The sequence below is a fragment of the Zeus faber genome, assembly GCF_960531495.2.
Source record: "Zeus faber genome assembly, chromosome: 3".
NCBI lineage: Eukaryota > Metazoa > Chordata > Actinopteri > Zeiformes > Zeidae > Zeus > Zeus faber.
The window spans coordinates 6954214-6980177 of NC_137190.1; the positions used below are offsets into that span (position 1 = coordinate 6954214).

At 42.4% G+C, this 25964-nt stretch overlaps 1 protein-coding gene across 1 annotated transcript; it reads left to right on the plus strand.

The window, feature by feature from the left end:
* The first annotated feature begins 203 nt into the window (after positions 1–203).
* On the plus strand, positions 204–25114 carry wdhd1 (WD repeat and HMG-box DNA binding protein 1). Its single transcript, XM_079998186.1, has 26 exons — positions 204–264; positions 1015–1127; positions 1532–1640; positions 1816–1967; positions 3250–3361; positions 3943–3993; positions 4129–4224; positions 4377–4469; positions 4732–4838; positions 5521–5665; positions 6715–6928; positions 7558–7742; positions 8253–8437; positions 9680–9921; positions 11000–11137; positions 11575–11731; positions 11854–11968; positions 12652–12783; positions 14154–14365; positions 15860–15975; positions 16120–16185; positions 16776–16807; positions 17674–17835; positions 21875–22017; positions 22276–22411; positions 24668–25114. The coding sequence occupies exons 2-26, from the start codon at positions 1051–1053 to the stop codon at positions 24851–24853; spliced, it is 3363 nt and encodes a 1120-aa protein (XP_079854312.1). The 5' UTR covers positions 204–264; positions 1015–1050; the 3' UTR covers positions 24854–25114.
* Positions 25115–25964: the final 850 nt, after the last annotated feature.

Here is a 25964-nt window from a genome sequence, read left to right on the forward strand (position 1 = left end):
GTGAATCCATTTCAGCTGCATGCTGCGTCTAATAGGCGTTACACAAATTACAAAAGGTTGTAATTATTATTCTATTAATGAATGAGGCGGCGGTGACGGGGGGCGGGGCCGACGCCGTGACGTGAGGGCTCGCCGACGTCATGACGCGGCTGGCGGGAGTTTTGACGTTCCGAACTTCCGGTTCCTCGTTGGCCTGCGCAGCGCGGGAGACTCGGGCGACGGCGGAGCCACGTTTCGACTGTTCTCCCAAAAACGAGCACCTCCGTAAGTGGCGTCCGCGCGGTTTTTAAGACGGAGCGGTTGTGAACGTCGTCGAGACATATACATATATATATGTATATATGTAAGCATGCGCCGGGGCTTTCACTTCCACGCAAAGTGACGCGCTAGCCTCGGCTTAGCCGCGGGGTAGTGCTGGACGCCTGTTCCGTCCGCAGTCGGGCACACCACCCAGTGCTTTGTTACGACACGGGCCGTTCTTCTCTTTTAAATAATGTCATCTTGACGAGTGAAAACGTTCGGCGCCCCCTGCGTAGATCTGTCACACTTATCACACCAGATCAGAACACTTTCATTGATCCCAGAAAACCCGGTGTTACAGCAGCAAAAACGGTGTAAGTCAGGAAATGGATTAAAAAAAAAAAACCCAAAACAACTAATAACAGGCTTACAAACATCTATAAACAAAGTTGTAGTTTGTTTTAAACTGATGTTTGAAACGTCCCAATAGATAAGATGTGACTCAGGTGACTTACCATCAGTCGGTTTGAGGAAAATTAACTGTCTGCCCAATTCTTTCATCGCCAGTAATTGGCTCCTCTGCAATAGGTAGACATGTTTTATTCTGACAGGTTTTATTTTACTCCACTATTACAGTGGCAAAATGAACAAAAAAAAACAAAACAATGAAATTGTTCGCCTCAATTATTTGTTTGACAATCATCAAATGAAATGACAAACAAAACGACAAGTAAAACACACCAAATTCACAGTTGCCTCCGGCGTCGCTCACAGGTGCATCATTGTTGACAGTGTGGACTTTGGGTTGAAATGCCTTGCGAGAGGAAGCCCATGAGGTTCGGTCACTCCGAGGGGCACACGGACGTCTGCTTCGATGACAGTGGGAAGTAAGTGCAAGTGTTTTCAAAGTTGAAGCGTTTTCTGTATCATCACAAAGTGACCTGAGATTTTAATTAAAATAAAGTATACTGTGTTAAATCTGCATCGTGCTCGATGCATTCAGCCACACAATCCGTCCACAGCAGAACATACAGACTGTCTAAAGGAAATACGTTGACTCTTGGGCAATATAATCTACATTTGGGTGAATCCGCTTCTCTTCTCTGTAATAGTGTAGAAAGAGAATGGTAAACGGGCAACAGGCAACATTTTCTATTTCAAAATAAAGGAGAAAAATAAGTTATATTACCTTGAGTAGAGGGCTTTTTTCCCTGAAATGGTGAACTATTGGATTTGTCTGTTTTCTATGTACCAAAATGCCCCGTTACTAACCAGTAATAATTTCCTTCAGGTTTGTGACCGGTGGAAGTGACGGGGATGTTCGGATATGGGAGAGCCTGGATGACGACGACCCCACCTCCATCAACGTTGGGGAAAAGGTCTATTCCCTGGCACTTAAGGTAGGTTTTGCCGTTGAATGCTTGAAGGATTTTAATCAAAAAAGTGGATATTTATTGTTGTGATACATCATTTAATAAAAGGCATGCTCGAGCTATGTGAAGTGTAAAGTCATCTGTTTTTGTTCTACTGCCTCCCTCTGAATAAACAATGAATCTGTGTATTATTGTTCCGCAGAAGGGCAAGCTGGTGACCGCAGGCTCCAACAACACGGTGCAGATTCACACGTTTCCTGATGGGGATCCGGACGGCATCCTCACCCGCTTCACCACCAACGCCACCCACGTCGCCTTCAATAGCACAGGCTCCAGAGTGGCTGCTGGCTCCAGGTACCGAGCATTCTTTGTAGTAGGGTTGACATCGGTGGTGGAGGTGGTCCTTGCTGTTGAGATGGAAGGATAGATGATACTGATGTGAAATGCTGGATTCTACTAGTTGCTGGCTGTGATGGACCTAAATCATTGTCATTGTCAATCATTTCTTCTTCCCCATTGCCAAAGAGTGTACAGTCACTAGAACTTCTGTTTCTGCAGAAAGGGCACAGGATATTCTTGTAGATGCTATAATCGTTTCCCGTACAAGATCGGTGCCAGAGATTATTCCATCTTTATACAAATAATCTATTTTTTATTGTTGTCAAGTGTTCCCAACACAAGAGCTTTAAACTTCTAACAGGTTAAAAACAGCCTGCGAGCTCTCCTGGGTTCTGCTGGAGATGGAGATAACACGCCTTGAGTAATATGACAAATAAATTATACACCGTAAACCAGTTTAGTCGCACAAACGACAGCTTCCTCTTTAAAATATGATTCTGACGGTCTGTCGTCAGTATGGTTTTAAATTGATCAAAGCTTCAGTCACTTCGTTAGCAACAGATGCACAGGCCACTAGGGGGCGTTATGTTGATGCTCTGTCACAGCATTCCTCCATTGACTTGAATGATAAATGTACTCAAATTGTGAATTCTGTTCCGCTGCCGGTTGCTATACGTTGATGAGGTTGGTAAAATCAGTGGCCAAAATCTTTGTTTTTATCCACTTAGAAGACATCCGAAGGGACCAGCTTGTGCTGTAGCAGTCGGACATTCCGCAGCACGACGTGTGTGACCTTGCACGCTCTGAATTGGCCTTGACCATAAACACAATGCCATTCCTCCAGCCGCCGCCTCTGCCAAATGAGCGATGCACAGAAATGAGCCTGCGTGTTTATTTCCTCCTGCGATGCAGACAGAGCAGCGATTCAGATTGTTTTATGATTAGACTCGATTGGAGATAAACGTCTGTTTGTTGCCGGTATCGATTCACCCTAAACAGCTTTATCAAGGCGATGAAAGCACAGGGGCGTGGTGCCAAATTGATGTTGCCATTTTCACACAGCTAATGCTTATAGCGATATTGATTTGTATAAACTAAAGCATGCGAGGGCGTTAGGGGCTAATTCGAATATCCGAGTCCTGGCGTTTCGTGAGAGGAAGTCTGCATTATTCTGTTGTTCTCGTTCATTGATTTGGCCATCTATACGTCGCTTGGTTCCTCCGCGTGCTGTGGCTTCACGTTGTGGTGTGCACATATTGGTTGTTTCTCGGTTTGATTTTGTCGTTTCTTTGCTCAGTGACTTCATGGTGAAGGTGCTGGAGGTGTCGGACAGCGGCCGGCAGAAAACACTGCGTGGCCATGATGCACCGGTCCTCAGCGTGACCTTTGACCCCAAAGACAAATTCCTGGTGGGTAGCCCTCCATTCCTACGTCCTCTGTGTGGAGGTCCAACCTTGAGCGTGCGTGCGCAGCCCAGCAGTGAAACAAGATTTTACCCATTTTGAATGGTAAAAAGAAATAGAAAGTCACTATGTGGTGGTCAGTGTTGGTATTGTGGTCGGCCGCTACAAATAAATCAATGTATGTGACTACACTAAATTACATCAGTTTTGTTTCTGAAATGTCTGTTTCCACAGTTCCCACTGTTGTGGGATTTCTTGAAGCTCATTTTTATAGACTTGTACAACTAAGATTTAGGGAATTTTGTTTTATTTTTATATTTCTTCCCCTGGTAAATTGGATATTTCGTATTTGTCATTGATTCCAATAATTTTACCTCTGTGTGTAAACAAAGTTGTTATATGTGTCTGCAGTTTAATAATATTTCTCTGGATGGCAGTAAATGAAATAGCTTTGAAAAAATATCTATTTTTATGTTACGCATAATGGATTCTACAGCATTTTGTGAAATATCTCTCATGTACATTTAATGAAAAAAATATAACCTAATTATGGGACATTTCCGTTAACTCATGTGTTCTATTGTCAGGCCTCGGCGAGCTGCGATGGCACTGTCGTTGTGTGGGATATTGAGGAACAGGTAATAACATATTAATTTTTTTTATTTGACCTCTGTCATTTTTTAAATTTTTTTTATTTGATGTTCTGTGTGAACCACTTTGTTTTGAAAAGTATTGTTTGTCACCTGTGCTATGTGGGATTCCTCCACTAACAGACTCAGGTGGTCAGTTGGCCTTTGCTGCAGAAGTCCAACGACATCAGTAACGCAAAGTCCCTGTGTCGACTGGCATGGCAACCCAAGAGCGCTAAGGTGAGCCACGGCACTCCGGTTCCATGTATGAGCTCGTCAGCCATTTTGAGCCTTTATTTAATAACAGCCCTTCAAATACATTGTCGCTTTCTCAAGTAATCAAAAAAAAAAAATCGGAGGGAGAGATTCAACATGCATGTGTTTGCTTGTAGCTTTTGGCGGTTCCTGTGGAGACCGCGGTGCAGCTCTATCAGAGAGATTCCTGGGAGCACGTGAGCTCCCTCTCTGATGACATGATCACTCAGGTGAGGTCTGAGCGCATGTCACTTGTTGATCAGCGTCATCTCCATAAGACATCAACGAGATTTGAAATGAAGACATCAAATTTCTGTTGTCTCATGATCAACGTCGCACATTGAGGCCTATCAGGCCAACGGATAAACATCGACTAATCAACATTTAGTATGGCTTCATTGTCGGTTTTCTTTTTTTTTTCTTCTTCTTTTTGTCAGTGCTCTGCTTGAAATCCCTGTCAAAGCCAAATGTTTAACCCTTTTTCTCCCACAGCCCATCAACGTTGTGTCCTGGTCGCCCTGTGGGCAGTTCCTGGCGACGGGCAGCGTGGGGGGGCTGCTGACAGTGTGGGACGTGAGCAGCAAGCTGTGTGTGGAGAGGTACGGTGCACCAAAAGACCAAAACCAAACTGCATTTTCAGCAGTGGGAAATGTGTTCCTTTGTTCAGTTCTGAATTGGGCATGACAAAGCTAGTGAGTGAGATTAACCGAGGGATGGGGGGGGTCCTTTCTTCTAGATAATCACAGGATTTGATCCTTTTATTTATTTTTATTTTGCTATCCTTTTAAACGGCTAATTAAGAGGTTGTTTTCGCAAATTTACCTCCCTTGGGTCCTTCGGCTTGTCAGTTGCGTCCGGTTTTAAATTCAAAATAGTCCCATATAGAATTGTAGAAGGAGAGGGAGACGGGAGCGCATTGGGGCGCACGCAATCCGATCCGGATCAAATTTTTTCTCCCGTTGTTTTTCGTTATTGACACTATAATATTAGTGTAATATATCCTGATATTAGACCAGATATCTTCTGGGATGTTTGTTATTAAAATCTAGTAAAATGTTATCTTTTAGGTTTATTATGGTGAAGTAATACAGTTTTTTGAACCAATAGACTGTTCAATGTTGCTACCTGTTTGGTCTTAATATCCGCATTACTAATAATTTTTTATTTTATTTAATACCGCTTGTGTCTTAATATTTTATGAAATAACCAATACTCATCCACACAAAATATCGTCAAATAATCAATATGAAAATATTGCATGTTCTTCATTCTTCATTTCAGGCAGAAGCACGAGAAGGGCTACACTGTGTGTGGCTTGGCGTGGCACCCATCCGGAGGCCAGATCATTTACACCGACACCGAGGGCTGTCTGGGCATGCTGGACGGCCTCTCCACATCACCCAGGACCTCCACTAAAACCAACGAGGTATGAAAGTTTGTCTCCTCTGACTTTTATTGTCTGCAGTTTCATTTTTACTGTTTTTTTTTTTATTTTTATTTTTTTATTGCCTTTTCTGTTCCACTTTGTGCTGCTGTACATTTACATTTAGTCATTTGGCAGACGCTTTTATCCAAAGCGACTTACAAGGGAGAATAACATTCAGCTACATTGCGACAGAGATTAGTGTAACAACAACATTGGTGTAACAATAAATACTGCAAGGTGGTGCAAAGTAATTGTAGATTAGGACAGGAGGTACTCACTGAAGAGCTGGGTCTTCAGGTGCTTCTTAAAGACAGAGAGGGAGGTCCCCGCTCTGGTCATTTTTGGCAGCTCGTTCCACCAACGTGGAACTACAAATGAGAATAGCCTGGATTGCCGTGGCTGTATGGCCGGCAGAGCCAGGCGACGCTCATTTGACGAGCGCAGCATCCGGGGGGCAACATGTGCTCTTACAAGAGCATTTAAGTAGGCGGGAGCATTCCCAACAATCACTCTGTAGGCCAGCATAAGAGACTTGAACTTGATGCGGGCGGCTACAGGTAACCAGTGGAGCTCGATGAGCAGCGGAGTGACATGTGCCCTCTTTGGCTGGTTGAACACCAGTCGCGCCGCCGCATTCTGTATCAGTAACACCTTAGCGCAGTCCCTGGGATGAGTAAAGCACCTAACAATCTTGATAGATGGATACTTCATTCATCCCTGTGGGGAAATTGCAGTTTAGCACCAGTATACATTTTAGCAATAAATTGAAAAAAATGTACAGTAATTGCAATATGCAATTTATGAGCAAATATCAGGAAAATGGTCAGAAGGAATGTAAAATATGTGCGCTGACTAGAAAACCATGGAGCTAAAACTGCATTTGACACCGGTCAGGTCCTTCAACCTCATGGAGAAGTGCATGGTTTCTATATAATTCATGAACATCCAGTATATGGTGTCCTCACATCTAATGTTAACAGTCAAATCATTTAGGATATGATGAAATATTGAAATATTCACCTGCTCGCCGTTCTCTGGACGTTCATCAGGCACAAGTGAGCAAAGACGCAAACGACTATGACAACCTGTTCGATGAAGATGATGACCGACTGATGGACGATGGACTCAGCGACACTCACTCCCCGGTCAAGAACAAGGTCGTCAGGGGCAAAATTGACGACGACGACGACGATGATGACCCCATGCCTGCCACGGGGCGTGTGAAGAACAGAGGCTCGTTCCTGGACGACGACAACTCCCTGGGTAAGTGTGAGGATGCACAGGGGAAATAGTGAAATATTTCATATAACCGGCACTTTTGACTTAACTCAGTTTAACTAAGCTTAACTCAGCTTAACTAACTTTTATTGAAACTCTTAATTTATCCTAAATTGTTTTAAAATATTAAACTGGGTAGAATTTGTTTATTTTCCTGTCTCTAGGCAATGTACAACCTTATTTTCAATATTTGGTCATTTGATTTTGGGCAAAGATCTGATGGAAAAAGATACAAACAATGGAATTCATAACCAAGATGTTGGAATGTGCATTAGACCATGATAAAATGGTTATTTCCGTCAATGTTGCCATATATCAATTGGAATTTGTATTTATTATCAGTGAAAATAATGTGTTTATTAATTATTGGGAGGATTATTTTACTTAGGAATGACTGTGATTTCTTATGTCTCGGTCAAAACTGATGCCCCTAAAAAGGAAATATAGCGTAAGTATAATAGTAAGTATAATATTCACTTTTTTTATTAAATATACAGTATGTTGCTTGTCTTGATTGTCATTTTGAATGGAAGTTAAAGTAATGACGAACACATGCATAAGCCCTGCTTTTAAAATCTGAACCTTAATAAACTTGCATGTGCGTTTTCATTCAGACACCGACTCACTGAAGATCAACCTGGATAAATATGGAGATGAGGATGATGCAGGCAGCACTATAGCACCCTCCGCAGGCCTGGTGGCACCCCAGCGCCCTGTGTACGAGGGGCCCATGCCCACCCCGCCCCAGAAGGCCTTCCAGCCAGGCTCAACGCCTGCACACCTGATGCATCGTTTCATGGTAGGACTTATTAGGGAGCTGAATCCCTTGTCTTCCTGAAAAATGTATAAGTAAACTGCAGTGGGAAATCCCACGCTTTAAAATGTCTTACATTCAGTTTTACATATACAAGTATTAATTTTAACACAAACATTTAGTGTTATTTTTTTTTTATTATTATTATTATTTTTTTATCTTTTTTTTATTAAAATGAGCCAAGTTGTTCTGCATTCTTCTACCCTAGTTATATGGAATATGTACCTCTTCACTAATTTTGTAATATTTACCTTTACGCAATACTTTATTGAATAAGACAGTGAGGATTAGTCCAAAAATCTGTATCTCAAAGATTCCTGCAGAAACCTTATTTGAAGATACAAATGTGCACACAGTAATAAATGGAAAATGCTATGTTAAATTACTCCTCACAAAATTATTAATATTTTATGTTTATTTTTCTATTTGACACCTCTCATAAAAGCGTCCTGAAAAGCAACCATAACAAATCCTAGTTTCTGATTTGTGTCCCAGGTGTGGAACTCCGTGGGCATTGTGCGCGGCTACAACGACGAGCAGGACAATGCCGTTGATGTGGAGTTCCACGACTCGGCGGTGCACCACACCATGCACCTCACCAACACGCTGGGACACTGCATGGCCGACCTGTCCCAGGAGGCCGTGCTGCTGGCCTGCCCGGCCACAGAGGAACTCGCCAGGTAGGGATGAACTATGTTTATTGAATGCTTAACACACACAGCAGCATATTATGGCAGAATTACAGAAGAGGGGGATCTGCATCATGTGTATTACATGTTATTTGCATAGCATTAGTTGCATATTCAATGAGTAGGTTTTTTTTTCTGAAAAGATAATTGGTTTAAATGTAGCCAAAAAAGACATTTGAATTTGCTGATACCTGCAAAGAAAGAAAAAACCTGCAATCAGAAAGTGTGTGTGTGTGTGTGTGTGTGTGTGTGTGTGTGTGTGTGTGTGTGTGTGTGTGTGTGTGTGTGTGTGTGTGTGTGTGTGTGTGTGTGTGTGTGTGTGTGTGTGTGTGTGTGTGAAAATATAGCCAAAGAAATATTCATAATCAAAAGATGTATGTGCTGTATCTAGGTATGTACAGTATGCAATAGAGTATGTTAGTCTTGGGCGATTAGACAAATATATCAGAAATTGCCCATGAGTAGTGAGTCCATTGACGGTTGTTGTTTTTTGTTGTTGTTTTTTTTGGGCGATTTTTGTTCTTTTATTTTGAATATTCAATGAACTGTAAAGCGCAATTCAAAGCATGCGCAAGTAGGAACTGGTATTTCGCGTCGCCACTTTAGCCACGCCCGGTGCCTTTCTCCCTGTCTGAACAAATCCTCCAAAAGAAGAAATAAATCAACGTAAACCCCGTGTCCAGGTCATTCTGAAACTCGCTCTCTATCGTTATTTCTTCATTTTGTTCGGTTCGATTGGTTCAGATATTGGAGGAACAAAACGGGGTTGCAGAGCGCACTCCCACACACACACACACACACACACACACACACACCTGTTACCGTGGGGTGGGAGGACCGTCCCGTGGGAGCCTCCTCCAGGGAGAAGAGACGTAGACTGGTACGGGCTTTCACCAGGATAATTACACGATTTGATCCTTTTGTTTTTTAATTTTGCGATCCTTTTAAGATGCCTAATTAATCGATTGTTTTAACAGAACCTCTGTGCTGTGGCCGGTGAGACATGGTTCTCTGTCCTGGGCATTTGCAAAAACGGCAAATTAGTTATTTTACATCCTTTGGCTTGCCGTTTGCATCTGGTTTAAAACCACAATAATCCCATCTAGGATTTGGGAAGGAGACAGAGGCACATCAGGGCGCCTGCAAATAATGCATATAAATATTCAATATAATATTTATAATAACTAAGTAATGTAAGTAAGTCCCTGAAACCTCTACCGCTTGGTTCCCCAGCAAGCTGCAGTGCCTGCACTTCTCGTCGTGGGACACAAACAAGGAGTGGATGGTGGACCTCCCGCAGGGGGAGGATGTGCAGGCGGTGTGCCTCGGCCAGGGCTGGGCGGCTGCCGCTACCAGCGCCCTCATGCTCCGCCTCTTCTCCATCGGAGGCATCCAGAAGGAGCTCTTCAGCCTGCCGGGCCCTGTGGTCTGCATGGCCGGCTACGGGGAGCAGCTCCTCATCGTCTACCACCGCAGTACGCACGCACACACTAGGGCTGCAGATATTCCTCTACAATCCCATTCACATTTGTGTGCTTTATTATTTTTAATATTTATATATTTTTAATATATTTAATATATTTTTAATGCTCAAATTTAGTACTGGGGGGAGATGCGTTACGCACGGTTCCGCAGCTCCGATCAGAGCAATCTTTTCTCCAAACAAAGCAAATAAAAACTCTAGATGTATTTACTCTGTTTCCTGCTCTTGCGGAGCAGATCGCTCCTGAAAGAAAGTCCCGCCCGTGTTCTGATGGTCCGGTTACAAATGCTCCGTGGCCCCGCGCAGTCCGCCAGCCGATGGTTGGGAACCTCTGCTTTGCAGCACATTCTGTCATTGATGGTCGGGTTTATTTCCCATTTTCATCGCCACATCTGTGGAATTACTGGACATTTTGGGCAAAGACGCACTCTCCCTTGTACACACAGTGAAACGCCGGAGGAGAGAAAAACACGCTCCGGCTTTCCCGTCCAAAAGGACTTTGCACAGTTAATTGATTATTTGTCTCTGATGTCCCTTCACTCTGCAACAAACTGGATGAACTTAAATTGAACTTTATGAACTTTTTTTATTTTTTTATTATTCAAAGTCTATTTGAATTTCATTCCTGCAGTCCTAGTCAAACTCACACATACTCATACCCACCTCCTTATCATGGATTGAAAAATTTGTTCCGTCTACAATTAAGATCAGATAAATGTTTGTACGATATTGACAAAATAGAGATACCAATCAATGTTGATAATTAAAATGTATCGCCCAGCCCTATTGTCAGTAGATGTGAACATTTACTCTTTGAGAAAAATAAACCTTTAATGGACAAGGCCAACATCTAACTTTGAATGGTAAATATCTAGATCTAGATCCTAAAATGTCAAAAGCATTATTTTTCTTTGATTTGCCATTGATTGCCTATGGGGGGGGCGGGGGCACTAGGCAAAATAAGGTAATTAAGTTAATTAAGGTATACAAGCACAAAATTGCATACTGTGAAGTCGAGCACGGCACGCTGCCCTGGTTAAGTGTGCATGTGTCCTCCTTTGTGCTTCCAGCCACGGGCTTCGACGGCGACCAGGCCCTGGGCGTGCAGCTGCTGCAGTTCGGCCGGCAGAAGAGGCAGCTCGTCCGCAGCGAATCACTCCCGCTCTCTCGCAAATCCCACCTGTCTTGGCTCGGCTTCACTGCAGAGGGTGAGCGGCACAACCTCAAAGCCAAGGGTGGGGGGGGGGTTCCCAATTGACCAAATGAGAACCAATCATTAGTAATGTGGATATTAAGCCGGTAGAGGCGATGATTAGAACAGCTACAATAGTCTATGGCGGTCAGAAAAATGTGTTGCTTTACTGTAATGCATCCTTAAATACGATATATTTCGATAACCAGACAATATCGCAGAATATCTGAACATTGATGTTAAATTGATATACAGCCAGCCAGAATGTGATAAATTATTAAAATTAAATTCAGTATTTCCACAAGAAAAAAGTATGGTATTGGGGTAAAAGGTTTTGGAACTGGTATCTAAAATCTTCAAACCAAACCATTTAATGGCATTTGACACTTTCAAAACTTTGGATTATGACACACTTGAGTTGGTTTTTATTATTATTTATTTTATTCTGATTAGGTACCCCATGCTACTTTGACTCTGAGGGTGTGATGCGGATGCTGAACCGCTCCCTGGGAAACACATGGACGCCGGTGTGCAACACCAGGGAGATGTGCAAGGGCAAGTCGGACCACTACTGGGTGGTGGGCGTGCACGAGAACCCACAGCAGCTCAGGTAGGAGACCCCGTATTCCCCCTGTCCTCCACAAACAACAGATTTGTATACGGATCTAAAAACAATTAAATAGTACAATTTGAAATAAGAAAAAAAATGACGCAGCCTCCCCAAAATCCCAGGTGCATTCCATGTAAGGGCTCCAGGTTCCCTCCCACCCTGCCCCGGCCCGCTGTGGCAGTGCTGCCCTTCAAGCTTCCGCTGTGTCAGACCACCACGGAGAAGGGCCAGATGGAGGTACAGGCCAAACCAAACAGTTTCTATTGACACAAAGTTAGAAGGTCGTCTGGCTCCCCGAGGGTTTCTAGTTCCATTACCTTCTAACCCCAAACTACTCCCGGACAGCTGGTTTGTTGCCTTTCACTACAGACTTTACCTTTGGAGTTTAAATGTCTGAATTTGAATTTGTGAGCGGGTGAATGACAGGAATTCACTGTAAACTGGGAAGATGAAAGCAGCAACTGACAGCTTCTCGCATGTGGGGAAAAACAAAGAAAGAAATAACCTGTAGTGTGCTTTGGAAAATGGGAATTGCGGTCTGAAAGACGCTTACGTTGATTCAAGTCAATCACAAAGAATATCCATAATGTTAGAATTCATTTTAGAAAGCCAGTGACCAGCTAACTTATCAGTTGGTTAGAACTAGGGGTGCACCCTTGCCACCGATCCGAGTACTGATACTTGATTAAGTGGATTAGCCAATCCGACTACAAATCTACAGATATTATTGATGCACCCCGGGTTTTACAGTCCTTAATGCTCCATCAGTTGTAAAGTGATTTGGCGAAAAAGGAAGTCCCCATAGATTAGATTGACCGTCAACGGTCCAGGTTGTTGACTCGCCATTGAGAGGGTGGCAGCCTTCTCTCCTGAAGCGACTCCACCCATAATCCACCCTCCTCGTTCTCTTCCTCCTTCAGGAGCAGTACTGGCGCTCGCTCCTCTTCCAGAACCATTTCAGCTTCCTGTCCAGCAGCGGTTATGAGATCGACGAGGAGGCACAGAACCAGGTCCAGAAGGAGCAGCAGGAGCTCCTCATGAAGATGTTCGCCGTGAGTTAAAAACCAAACCAAAAAAATCCTCTTGAGGGTGCAGACGCATACACATGTATACATCATCAAAACGCCTCACTCAGAGATTTCAGTTCTATGCTTTCAGTGCCCCTGTTGCCCTTCATAATAAGGTGGATTTGCATTGTGAAAAATAAGAGGTGCCCTTTAAAAATAAAGCACTTTTGTTGTGAAATCATGACCTGGTGGCATTTCCCCAAGTTGTTGGTCCAGCACTGTGATTCCCAACCTCAGCTGCCAGACCCCCATTGGAGGTCAAAGGTGATCACAGGGTGGGTGTCACAAGACGTATATTGGATATAGGTCAGGTCCAATTATAAATTGTAACAAAATTCCATGACAATACACCCATCAGCCACAACATTAAAACCAGTGACAGGTGAAGTGAATAACATTGATCATCTGGTTCCAGTGGCACCTGTCAAGGGGTGGGTTATATTAGGCAGCAAGTGAACAGTCAGTTCTTGAAGTTGATGTGTTGGAAGCAGGAAAAATGGTCAAGTGTAAGGATCTGAGCCACTTTGACAAGAACCACATTGTGATGCTACACGACTGGTTCAGAGCATCTCGAAGACCACAGGTCTTGTGGGGGGTTCCTGGTATGCAGTGGTTACTACCTACCAAAAGTGGTCCAAGGAAGGACAACCAGTGAACCAGTGACATCGTCTTGGGCTCATTGATGTGCATGGGGAGCGAAGTCCAGCCCTTCTGGTTCGATCCCACAGAAGAGCTACTGTAGCACAAATTGGTGAAAAAGTGAATGCTGCTATGATAGAAAGGTGTCAGAACACACAGTGCATCACAGCTTGCTGCGTATGGGAGTTGTCAGAGTGTCCATGTTGACCCCTGTCCACCCCTGAAAGCACCTACAATGGACACGTGAGCATCAGAACTGGACCATGGAGCAAAGGAAGAAGGTGGCTTGGTCTGATGAATCACGTTTTCTTCTACATCATGTGGATGGGCAGGGTTAGGGTCCGAGCCGATGGAGCATCTTTGGGATGTACTGGAACAACAAGCCCGATCCATGGAGGCCCCACCTCACAACCTCTAGGACTTAAAGGATCTGCTGCTAACGTCTTGGTGCCAAAAACCTTGCTCTCTGTAACATGACGACAGAACCAATTCAGACAAAAACAAACAGTGAACAAATGCAATGCAAATGTAAATATTGTTGAAAAACCTAAAAAAAAAAAATACCCGCACAAAAAGGAAAATTGCCTTTATATAGTGGGGTTTCGGGTTGAATGAATCTGGTTTGATTTTTGCGGGACTCTGAGGAAGGAAGGTTTCTAAAGGACGTCCTGGTCTAGCAGATGAACTTGCACGGACATTTTTATTCCTTCTTGCAGTTGTCGTGTAAGCTGGAGAGGGAGTTCCGCTGCGTGGAGCTGGCCGAGCTGATGACGCAGAGCGTGGTCGCGCTGGCGATCCGCTATGCCTCGCGCTCCAGGCGCATGGGGCTCGCCCAGCGCCTCAGCGAGATCGCCCTGCGGAAGCAGAACCAGATCCAGGAGGAAGGGGCCGGCGAGGAGCAGGAGGAGGATGAACCCCACGGCTCCAGGTGAACTTCTGGGTCGTGTTGTTGCCGCGGGTGCGGCAGAACACAGAACTCAAACAAAATCCTTTGCATAGCCCCGGAATGTAAAAGATGTCTTCAAGACATTTCCCCTGTCTAGAAATTAGCTTGAAGCTCGGTTGCCACCTAATTTTGTTGGTTGTTCCTGTTAATTGAATTGATCAAGTAAGATAATTATGTATAAACACGAAGAGGCAGTGTTGAATCTATCGTTCAACAGTTTATGCAAGAAAAATTATTAACATACCTCTTTCGCTGGTTGTTGAGCATCTTGGTTATTATTAGTTTTTATATATATATATATATATATATATATATATATAAACAAACACACACACATCTCACAAAAAGTTAGGGATATTCGACTTTCGGGTGAAATTTCAGGATAAAGATAAAATGAACTATAACCGTTACAGGTGAACTTAATTTGACCTTCTCTAAACTTTTGAATGCACATGTCCAACTGTTCAATGTTTCAGAACTTTTTGCACAACTTGCTGTTTTCTAACAAGGAGCTGAACAGGAAAATTTACAACAGGAGTTTGATCCATGAATCGACCGATGTATTTCCTGGTTCAATTACAATTGGTATTTAAACAATCCTCTTCATCATGCTGTTCACGTTTTGACATCATGAGACCAAGACGACACCTAACAACTGATCAACAGCACCTCGTCATTGCGAGGATTCAAACAGGATGTTCTCAGAGGGAAGTGGCCACTGAGCTTAGAGCGTCACAGAGTGTCATCAGCAGGTTGCAACAGAGATACAGAGACTGGAAGAGTCACAGAAAGGCATAGAAGAGGACGTCCTTTGGCCACATCCCACACTGATGAGTGCTTCATTGTGAACAGTGCCCTGCGGAACCGGATGATGATGCCACTCAACTCCAGGCACATTTAAGGGAGGTGAGAGGCACCAAGTGTCACGTCAGACCATTCAAAACCGTTTCCATCAGCGTGGTCTGCGTGCTAGATGACCTGCAAGGATACCTGACCACACCACCAGGCACAGCCATCATCGTCTTGCACGGCCAGGGAGCATTTACGCTGGACGAGGGACCAGTGGCCTCAGTGCTGTTCTCTGATGAAAGTCGATTCACGTTTAGCAGAAATGATGGCCGCCAACGATGTTGGAGACGTCAAGGAGAGCCCTATGCATCAGCCACTGTTGTCACCAGACGAGCCTTTGGTGGTGGTGGTGTTACAGTGTGGGCGGGTGTGTCTAGTCAATACAGAACTGCCCTACACTTTGTGAATGGTACAGTGACAAGCCCATACTACCTGAATGACAGGTAGCGAACAAAAAAGTACAAACATACAAAAAATTATTAATAACAAAAAAAACATTCTGAAATGATGAGTTCATTGTACGTAATGTAGTGGTCATTTTATAAATTTTTAAGTTTCTTTACAAAAAAAAAAAAAAAAGTATGGTGAAAATGGGGCTTCTGATGTATGAGTTTGTGGATCAAACAGGTCGGGTCGCGGCGAGGGCGCAGGTGGCCGCCAACACGTTCAGGAGCGAGAAGAGGAAGACGAGGAGGAGGAGGGACATGAGATGGAGACGGAAGACCGGGCTGAAAGCAGGAAACGTCCGTTCTATTTCTTCTCCTTGCTCTCAAGCCCACCCCCAACCTCTCCCAGCTCTCGCTCTTCACATTCAACAGATGGTTTTTTTTTTCTATTGATTTAAACGTGTGTGTTCTCAGAAGCTGACACGTTTGTTGTTCACACAGGTCTGAATCCGTTTGCCCGAGGAGTCGAAAGCGGAAGCTCCCCGGAGAAGCAGTCGCCGAAGCCAAGTGCGTCATTGAATGGTCTTAAATCTGAATTGAGGTCTTCATTGAGACCTAAATGTTTTGTCCGATTTTATTCATCCATATATTTATTTTTGTAAAAATTGTTTTTTCCGCATCGGTCAACATTTCTGATGTTATAAGCCCTAAGCCTACCAGTGAATCTAATACCTACGTACTTACTTGCTCCACTTAGCTGTTATGTAAATGTAATATTTACATTCATTCCAGTTCTTAATTACTTACCTTGCCGCCTGACTCAAAGAAAACAGTTCATAGAATCAGGTAGTTCGTAAGGTCCCCTCTTTCAATCTAATACTACATCTGCCCTGTACCAAATATATACTACTATACCTTATATGTACCTGTAGTACATATAGAAGATATAAGAGACGTCCAAAAATCTGTCTTAAATTTGATTAAATCTTAAAAGGGTCTTTTTGGCATTTCATTTAACTGTTAAGGCCGTAGAAATGGCCCTTACAATGTTTTTTTTATTATCTAGCTGTAGACTATATCCATAATGATAGCCGAAATGCTTACTGTTTAATTATTTGTGTTGCGTCAACAATGACTGTCTGTATTTGCTTTTGTAGTTGACAAAGAGGGACGTGTGAATCCCTTCAAGGTAAATTCCATTTTTCCTATTTTAAGAGCCCACACACACACACTTAAATCATTAATTTTATGTTTGGTGCACATACATCTGGGTCTCTGATGGAACTACTAACACAAACCGTGGAGTAAGACGACACAGTCAATGATTTAGTGAGCGTTCTAATTCAGAAAATATGTCTAGTGTGAGGTACAGAGACTGAAGGCTTTGGTGCGCGATCTGCTGTGTGTTTCTCCAAACAAAACCAATAGTGTGTTTTTTATTATAGATGAATTGATTTTTTTATTTTATTTTCCGACTTTTACATGAAACCAAAAATTTCCGGCATCCCGGCGGCCCGGTGTCTGTGTCTCCCGCAAACTTGGAGCACGGCAACCAAAGTCGGAGCAAACTTTTTAATTTGTCCTTGTAGATCTAATATGAGGGAAGATTCACAAGTAGTGTACTAGTCAGATTTGAGCGAAACCTTTGACCAACAATGTGTACTAATAACTGGACTTACTGGTTATACTTGTGTGTGTGTATGTGTGTGTTTTCTCTCATCTGCACAACTTTTGTAATTCATCACTGACTTTTCGGGTACTTGGAGACCTTTTGGGTAATTATTTGTTAGTCAAACCCTTGATACGAAAAAGCAAAAACACCTTGAGAACCTTCTTCAAGACTTATAATGGTAAACAAAATATGTTTGACAATGGTCTTAGTAACTGTTACCTACTGTGACAGTTATCCTCCTGCACATTGTTTCATGGAGTGCTTAATTGCACAATTGAGTGTTTGCAAGACTCTTCTTAAAGTGACTTTGACTAATAGCGGCACGGCCCATGCTCCCATGCTGACTTTTTTTGTTTGTTTGTTTTTATAAACTGTGTGTGCAGGTTCTGGGCTCAGGGAAGTCTCCGTCCTCCGCTGGGCCCAGAGTGACCAACGTCCTGGACAGCATGACCTCAGTGAGGAGACTCACTCCTCTCGGCAGCTCGGTGGGAAAGCAGAGCAAAGGTCCCATCCTCAAACCTCTGGCCCCGAAACCCAAGTCCAAGGTGCCGTTTAAATATAGACAATAATACAGAGAATATATATATATATATATATATATATATATATATATATATATATATATATATATATATATATATATATATATATATATATATATTTCCAAACTCTTCAGGTATAATTTTATCATTTTGTACAAAAAAAACCTTACTATATCCTGTTTTTATTCACCTCATAATGAGAAGTAACTTATGTTTTATTATTTATTTATTATTTTTTTAACCTGTGCTGTCAGCATGCTGGGCATACAACAGAGTATTTGTATGCCATTTGCATCCAGGACAGAGTTTGTTTATTTTTGGAAGTGTATTCATTTTCACTGCTGCTATCCTACCATTTAGTGAGATGGGTAGGTTGTTCCATCAAATGAGGTCTTCTCAATGGATTTGAGCAATGGAGTGAAGTTAAGGGTAAACAAATCTGATAGATTGGGGGTGATATCAATACCAAGGTATCGAATATTGCCCGTTGTGATGGTTAAGTGAAGTTTCTGGGTTGCAGCATTACAGTCCCCCCCAATGAGTGGTAAGACTGTGGTTTAAGTCCAATTTATTAAATAGTCTGAGATAGCTGAGTATTTAGATATAAGATTGAACACCTCCGGTAGGGATGATATTGGGTTCCGTATGTACAGTAGGATATCGTCTGCATACAAACTGATTTTGTGAACAGAGTTTCCTGTTTGTATGCCTACAATATGACTGTTTTGACAGATACCCGCCGCAAGGGGTTCAATAAAGACGGCGAATAGAAAAGGAGAGAGCGGACATCCTTGTCTTGTGCCGCGTTGTAGAGTGAAACCCTGTGAGGTGTTGTCATTGGTGATGACAGAAGCAGATGGAGAGTTGTAGAGAATTCTGATCCATTGAATGATATGTCCAATTCACTCTATCAAATGCTTTTTCGGCATCCAAAGAGGCAATGATAGTATTTAAGTTGTTCCTTTTAGATATGCTCATCAGACTGAATAATCCACGCATATTGCTGGATGAGTGTCTGCCTTTGACAAAGCCTGTTTGATCTGGGTGAATTATAAATGGGATTACTTTTTCAATTCTATTGGTAAGTGTTTACTTATAATCTTCAGGTCGCAATTAATAAGGCTTATGGGTCTGTAACTGGAGTGAGGGTTGGGTCCTTTTTGGGTTTCAGCAAAACCAAAATAGGAGCACTGTTCATGTGTGCGGAGGCATGTTGGAGGTTGACTTGACCTCTCTAACCATTCTGATGAATAATGGGGAGATAGGTGGCCAGAAGTGTTTATAAAATTCCACTGGGTAGCCATCTGATACAGGTGATTTATTGTTGGGCATAGAGAAGAGCGCTTTCCTGAGTTCTTCAAGAGTAAGTGGTTGATCTAAGGTGGTAGCCTGCTCCGTCGAAAGTTTAGGAAGGTCGATATCATCAAGGAATGAGGGAATGTTTGATATATTCGATTCATTATCCGAGTGATATAGGTTCCTTTAAAAGTCTCTAAATATGTTATTGATGTCTTGTTATTCTACCCTGTGAATCTTTGATGACTGTAATAAGTGATTTTTCAATTGATTGGCAAGAAATTTACCTGATTTGTCATTGAGTTCAAAATAATTTGCTGTTGTCCGTGTCATAAGGAATTTTGTCTTTTGTTGGATGATAGTTTCAAGTTGAGATGTAATTGTCCTGATCTCATTTCGAATTTGCTCAGAAGATGAGTGGGCTTGTTGGGAATGCAACTCCTTTAGTCGCTGTTCAAGTTTATTTTGGCATTCTTGTCCTTTCTTTTTCTTGTGAGTGGAGAATGAAATAATACCACCTCTTAGAACTGCCTTAGCTGTTCCCCAAAGAAAGGATGGTGATATTTCTGGTAATAAGTCCATCCTCTTGAAAAGAAATGATTCAATTCTTTATCTGTCAAAAGTGAGGTTAAACCGCCACCTGCCGGGAGGGTTCCGGTTTGTTTCATTTATCAGGTTGAAACTAATGGGCCCGTGGTCGGAAATTACAATAGGGTGGATTTCTGGATAAGGGATTTTGGACAGTGCAGAGTTACTTGTTAAGAAAAGGTCAATTCTAGAGAAACTTTGGTTGGGTGATGAGTAATATGTGTATTCTCTAGAATGTGGGTTATTTGATCGCCAACAATCCCCAAGAGCAAGATCACTCATGTATTGTTTTATAGTGTCCGACGAACGCCAGGATTTGGAAATATTTCTGGTTTGAGAACGTTCTAAGTTTGGATCCAGTACTGTGTTGAAGTCTCCTCCTAATATGATAATTGATTCAGAAAATTCTAAAAGTTTTTAAAATATATTGTGAAAGAAATTTGAGTCACCCTCATTGGTGCCATAAATATTAGCTATGGTTATTTTGATGTTACCTAAAATCCCATTAATCATTATGAAAGGCCCTTCTGGGTCTGATATTGTGGTTTTATTTTGATATGGGAGTCATTGAAGCTAGTTAGGGGGTGATGGCACAGTGCATCCAAGGCAATAGCTATACTACCATTCCCATGCTTTCCCATGGATGCTGTAAGTCTGGGGTTTCCTCCTTTATATTCCTTTTCATTGCCATAGTATTGTAGGAAGTTTGTAGGGATACATAACTACAAAAACACACACAGAACATTGCTGGATTACACATACATAAAGTAAAACAGTATAGCGTGAGAGTGATAGAAGTAAGGAGAGAGGGATTAGGGAGGTGAGATGAGGATGAGAGAAGTATGGAGGGGGAATTAGGAAGGTGAGATGAGAGTGAGCGATATTTTAAATCCTGACATAGATAGCCTGCCTATTCCTACATCTTGCAGTATATAATAACTGGAATTACAATAATACATACATTATGATCCGAATAACCAGGGTGTGGTGGAGTCGTCTCGGTATAACTGACCGTCTATATATAATTTGTCAACAATCATCGATACGCGTTTACCCTTCTGCCGGTTCTCCTTCAGGACAGGATACAGTACCTTTCTTCGGTCGTTGATCTCCCAGGGGAATTGATCGTTCGTACCCAGTGTGGTTCCGTTCAGTTCCCGTCCTTTGCTTCTAACCAACTCCTTGTGCTTGAAGTGTTCAAACTTAGCAATGATGGCGCGCGGACGGTTCCCCCGCGGTGTCCCAGTCGATGAACTCTGTGAAAGGTGATCTGCTTCACGGTGTCCGTCGGGAGTTTTAGGGCGGTGCGGAGAAAGTCTTTCACAATATTTTCTGGGGGCTCGGTGTTGTTCTCTGGGATCCCAGAAAAGATGACGTTGTCCCGCATACTTCTGGACTGAATATCCGGGATGGTCTCTTTCATTATTTAATTTTATTTTTTTACAACTTCCATCTCCGCTGCGAGACGCTTCGGAGGTTTTCAGATCCGCGTTGTCTTTTTGCATCTCGCCGACCGTGCGGGGTAGGAAATCAAGACTGGCTTTGATCTCGGTAATGTCTCGGAGAAGTGGACCGAGCATGTCCAGCTTCTTGTTAATCTCATCCAAGACACTAACCTCTATGGCACCCGTTTTGAGATCATCAGTGTCCGTTGCTGAGTCGATCTTCTTTTTTTTCGCGGGACCATTGCGGTCCTGGTCCTCTTCCATCACGTAGGCTTTATTAAAAAAAAATGGATATAATCCTCGAGGTCCTCAATTTTGGTTTCGCGCGGTGTTCCCTTTTTTATATATATATATATATATATATATATATATATATATTATTTGCAACTCGCTTTATTATTTTGTCTGAGGTGGAGCTGCCGCGTTAGTTAGTGGAGCAGGGCGCCGCCATGTTGGGTCTCTGCTCACTACTCACTTCTGCTTCCGTCTTCTCCCGAGATCACAGCATGCTCACCCTGGTGATAACTTATGTTTTAAATGCCACTCTATATGTCATTATTATTATTTTTTTTTTCCTCTCCATTAAAATTATATTAACTATCTCCATTGCTTATAAGGACCGAAATGTCATATATTAAAAAAAAAAATACTAGATGGTAGTCAAATCAAAGATATATTTTTCAATCACTGATTACTGCTCCTTTTCTTTTCAGACGCAGTCGACATTATTACAAATGGCGACGTCCAAGGCGACCAGTAAGAAGGCTGAGGAGAAAACAGAGCCAGCTGCTGATAGGCTAAAGCAGCCTGAGGCTCCGCCTCCAGCCTTGCCTGCTGACAATGTGGAAAATAAAAAGTACGACGGAAAATACAAAAAACATACATAAATAAATACAAGAATAAAATAGTAAAGTAATTTTTAATTGCTTAATATTGGCAAGCAACTATTGATTATACAATCATTATTATATTATATATTTTATTATTTTTTATATAATGTAATTGAATGTTGTTATTTTTCAATTACATTATTCAAAAGTTTTTGAAAGAACTTTATCTTTTTAGGTTAAATGTCATTTTTAATTTAACATTTTAATCATGTGTGCGCCTAAAGGCCAAAGACGGGCTTCCAGCTGTGGTTGGAGGAGAACAGGAAGGGCATCGTGGCGGACCACCCCGACCTGGAGGAGACCGACATCATCAAGGAGGCCATGGGGCGTTTCAGGACCCTCTCAGCGGAGGAACGCCTGGTGAGGGCCTCACAAAACCTGTCACAGTATATTGATGCTATATTTTAAATTGATCTCTGTTTGTTACTGTTTTTGTTGTTGTTCGTCTTGTTTACCTGAATGTATTCTATAAAAATGTGTTATTTGATTTATTTAAATTTTTTTGTGAACATCACACTCTCATCCAGGGTAAAGTAATTTTCAACAGGTAGTACATGCTTTGTATTGGCTATTTGATGCAAAAGGCTTTGTACCGACACCCTTGTGCAATTCTATGTTCAAACCTCCGATTGCAAAGAATAGCACACCGGCGGCATTACTTTGACAATTCAACATATTAATGCAACTCCCGGGAAATACAACGCAGACATGGCCATGTCATGGTTTCTGACGATGGAACGACTGTGAGTAGGTGTGTGTGTTGCCGGTCACGTAGCAGGATCCATGGCCGCTGCCTCGGCGTGACCCTGCACACACGCAGCCACTCTGGGGGAAAGTGGACGCCACTTGATGAAGCCCAAAAGAAAAGATAGCGGGGTCTGTGTGGGGGCTGTTGCTTGGGAAACCTCTCCTGGTGTTTATTGGCAGCGAGGGCACAGATCATTGATGTTATGGTAATACTGTGAGTAAGAGGCGGAGAGGATGAATACAAAGGTGGATAATTATGACGTAGCCCGGGTTTCACTCAAAAGGCATCCGGGAGCCGACGCACTGAGCCATTCATCGCAGGTTGGATTCATGTCGATGGAGGAGATGACGTGGAAGTGGGAAATGAGGCTGAACTTTCTGGAATTTATCCTTTTTAAATATATTTTAGCTGTTATTATATACACAACAATGGAGTCAAATGGCAAAAATTGCAGCGTAATTATTGCTTATTGCACTAAATCTTGACTCTTGAATGAGTATATCAGATAACGCACTGTACATCTTCTATGTCTGGAATCTGTTATTTCCTGGTTTTACAGGTTTTGTATGACGACCAAAGTCAGAAGTTGCCGTTGAACAAGTCGGCCAAACAAGTCAATTCCAGGAAAGTGATCCATCAGTTCACATTGTAACTGGGTAATCAGTTGAGCTTTTGCATCACTAACTGGTAACTTTAAAAATAAAATGATCATCAAATTATCATCAATTCGCTCAGATTCTGTCTTTTAAAAAAAAGCAAACATGTTTTTCTTGCCTTTCGAGCTTAAAAAGTCCAGGTTTCTATTCTATCCTCATTAATCCCAATAATGAAGAGAAAGGGCCCCAGTGCATTGTGGGGGGGGGGGGGGGGGCTGTACATGGGCCGGTCGCTCATTACCGCCCAAACGCAATAAAGCAACGACTGAATGGAGCTTATTAAGAGTGTGTGTGTGTGTGTGTGTGTGTGTGTGTGTGTGTGTGTGTGTGTGTGTGTGTGTGTGTGTGTGTGTGTGTGTGTGTGTGTGTGTGTGTGTGTGTGTGTGTGTGTGTGTGTGTGTGTGTGTGTGTGTGTCGCTCGCGCGCTCAATAGACAATACTCCGCCGATGGAGGGGCATGAGTGGGGGTGAAGAGCGAGTGGGGGCTGAGTGGGCCCCGGCTGCTGCAAGTCTGCACGCCGGCCCCCGATGATTCATCCCAGCTCCATTACGTCCAGGCGGGCGCTTCCTTTTGTCTCAGCTCGGGGGCCGGGGAGAGAGGGGGGCGGGGGGAGGAGGAGGAGAGGCAGCAGGCCACTGGGAGGGGGTCTGTCAATAGTGATTATACATGACAGGATGCAATTTCAAACTGTCTCCTCACGTCCGTCCATGCGTGTCACTGTGGAGGTGTTGGCTGAGGAGAAGAATGGTGAATATTCTTTTTTTTTTTTTTTTGTTGTTTATTCTAACTTCATCTGTTCCTCTCTAGCTCCCTCCATCCCTCTATTTGATTTGATTTAATTCAATTGGGAAGGCTTTATTGCCATGGGGAAACATGCGTTTGCATTGCCGAAGAAAATGGAAAACACATTTTTTTCCCTTAGGTAAAAAAGTAGAGAAATGTATGTGTTTTAGTCAAAAATATATTCCAATGAGTGGGTTACCTACCAAAACAAAACGTGTGCAAACAACGCTGTTACAATCCAACTATCCCTACATCTCAATCTATCTCTCGCCCTTTAACAATCTCTATCCTTCCATCTCATCTCTTTTTTGATTCTTTATTTTCTCCTTTCTTTTTCTTGTGCTTGTACCGCTGGAATCGCAGTCAGTACCACCGGAGTCAAATAACGAAAGGTATTTAAACCCCAACCCTCTCCCCCTCTGGTTCAGTCGTGGACGGAGAGGGCGAAGGGCCCTGGCAGTGATGCGGCGGATCTGAAGAAGAGGAAGCGAGCGGAGGAGGGAGGAGCGGACGACGGGAGCGGTCGCACCGGAGCGGATGAAAATACGGCCAAAAAGAAGAAGCCGCTGGATCCCTCGTCCAAGCTTTCGGCGTTTGCTTTTAACAAGAGCTAAAGCTTTATTTAGGCCTCTTGTGTGGCATCAGTCGGGATTTTGTACAGGATGTGTGTAAAATAATGTTTTTTGTTGTTTTTTTTTTTACAAGAGGGAACCTTGTTAAAATTAAAGGTTTGTTGTCACTTAAATATCTAAAGCACTTATATGCTCATATATGAGCAACGTGTGCTGATTTCTACATAGTATTTGTATGCTCTGTGTTTCATGTTAATCTGTTTCACTGTATTTTAACTATCAAATAAATGTTTGTGTTCATTACTTTGATTTCTGTTTCTTATAGCAGGAGAATGGGGAACATTTGCCTAAATCTTAGCCTGGAATATTTATTTAAAGTCATAATACAATCTTCAGTAATTGCAAAATGACTAATAATTGTGTATCTATGTCCTAAATACACTGCTATACTGTATACCCTTTATTTTGAATTAGAAGTGCAACGCACAACCATATACTGTGAAAAGTGGTGCAATATTACAGAAAGATATACTTGTTACCACTGGTAATCATTACCATAGCATTTTCAGAATGCAAATTCATGAAGCTTCTTGGCCTGATTACATTTTCCACATACAGTACAAGGGTTTTTGCCTTGGTGACAGTTGGTGCATTGTAGTGCAGATGGATGATTGACATGAAAAAAATGTTGCTTAACAGTCTTCAAAACAGAAAAAAATTCTATTTATATAGAGTATACAAAGTGTGCCCAATGCACCAAACACAAAAAGGCTGTGACATGGGCCAAGTGGCAGTGAGGATGCCAGCACTGACTTGGTAAGTATAAATATTAATATAGGTTGTATATTTCTGTGTATGATGAATGGTATGTGTACAGTATACAGCAGGTAGCGGATGGGTCGAACTAAGTTATAGTCTGTTAGGCTGTTGGTAGAAAAAAATTTGAATAAAAGGAAGAAATATCTTTGTATGAAATATAAATACAATCTATTTTACACTTTCTATTTTTTTTATATATATATTTTATACCATATTTTTTTCATGTAGTATACTATTTATTTATTGTTCTACATTTATGCCAAAATTATTGTCATTACTTTGAGTGAATGTAACATGAATCTCCCATGTGCGTGCGGCTCCTCATCCTCTTAGC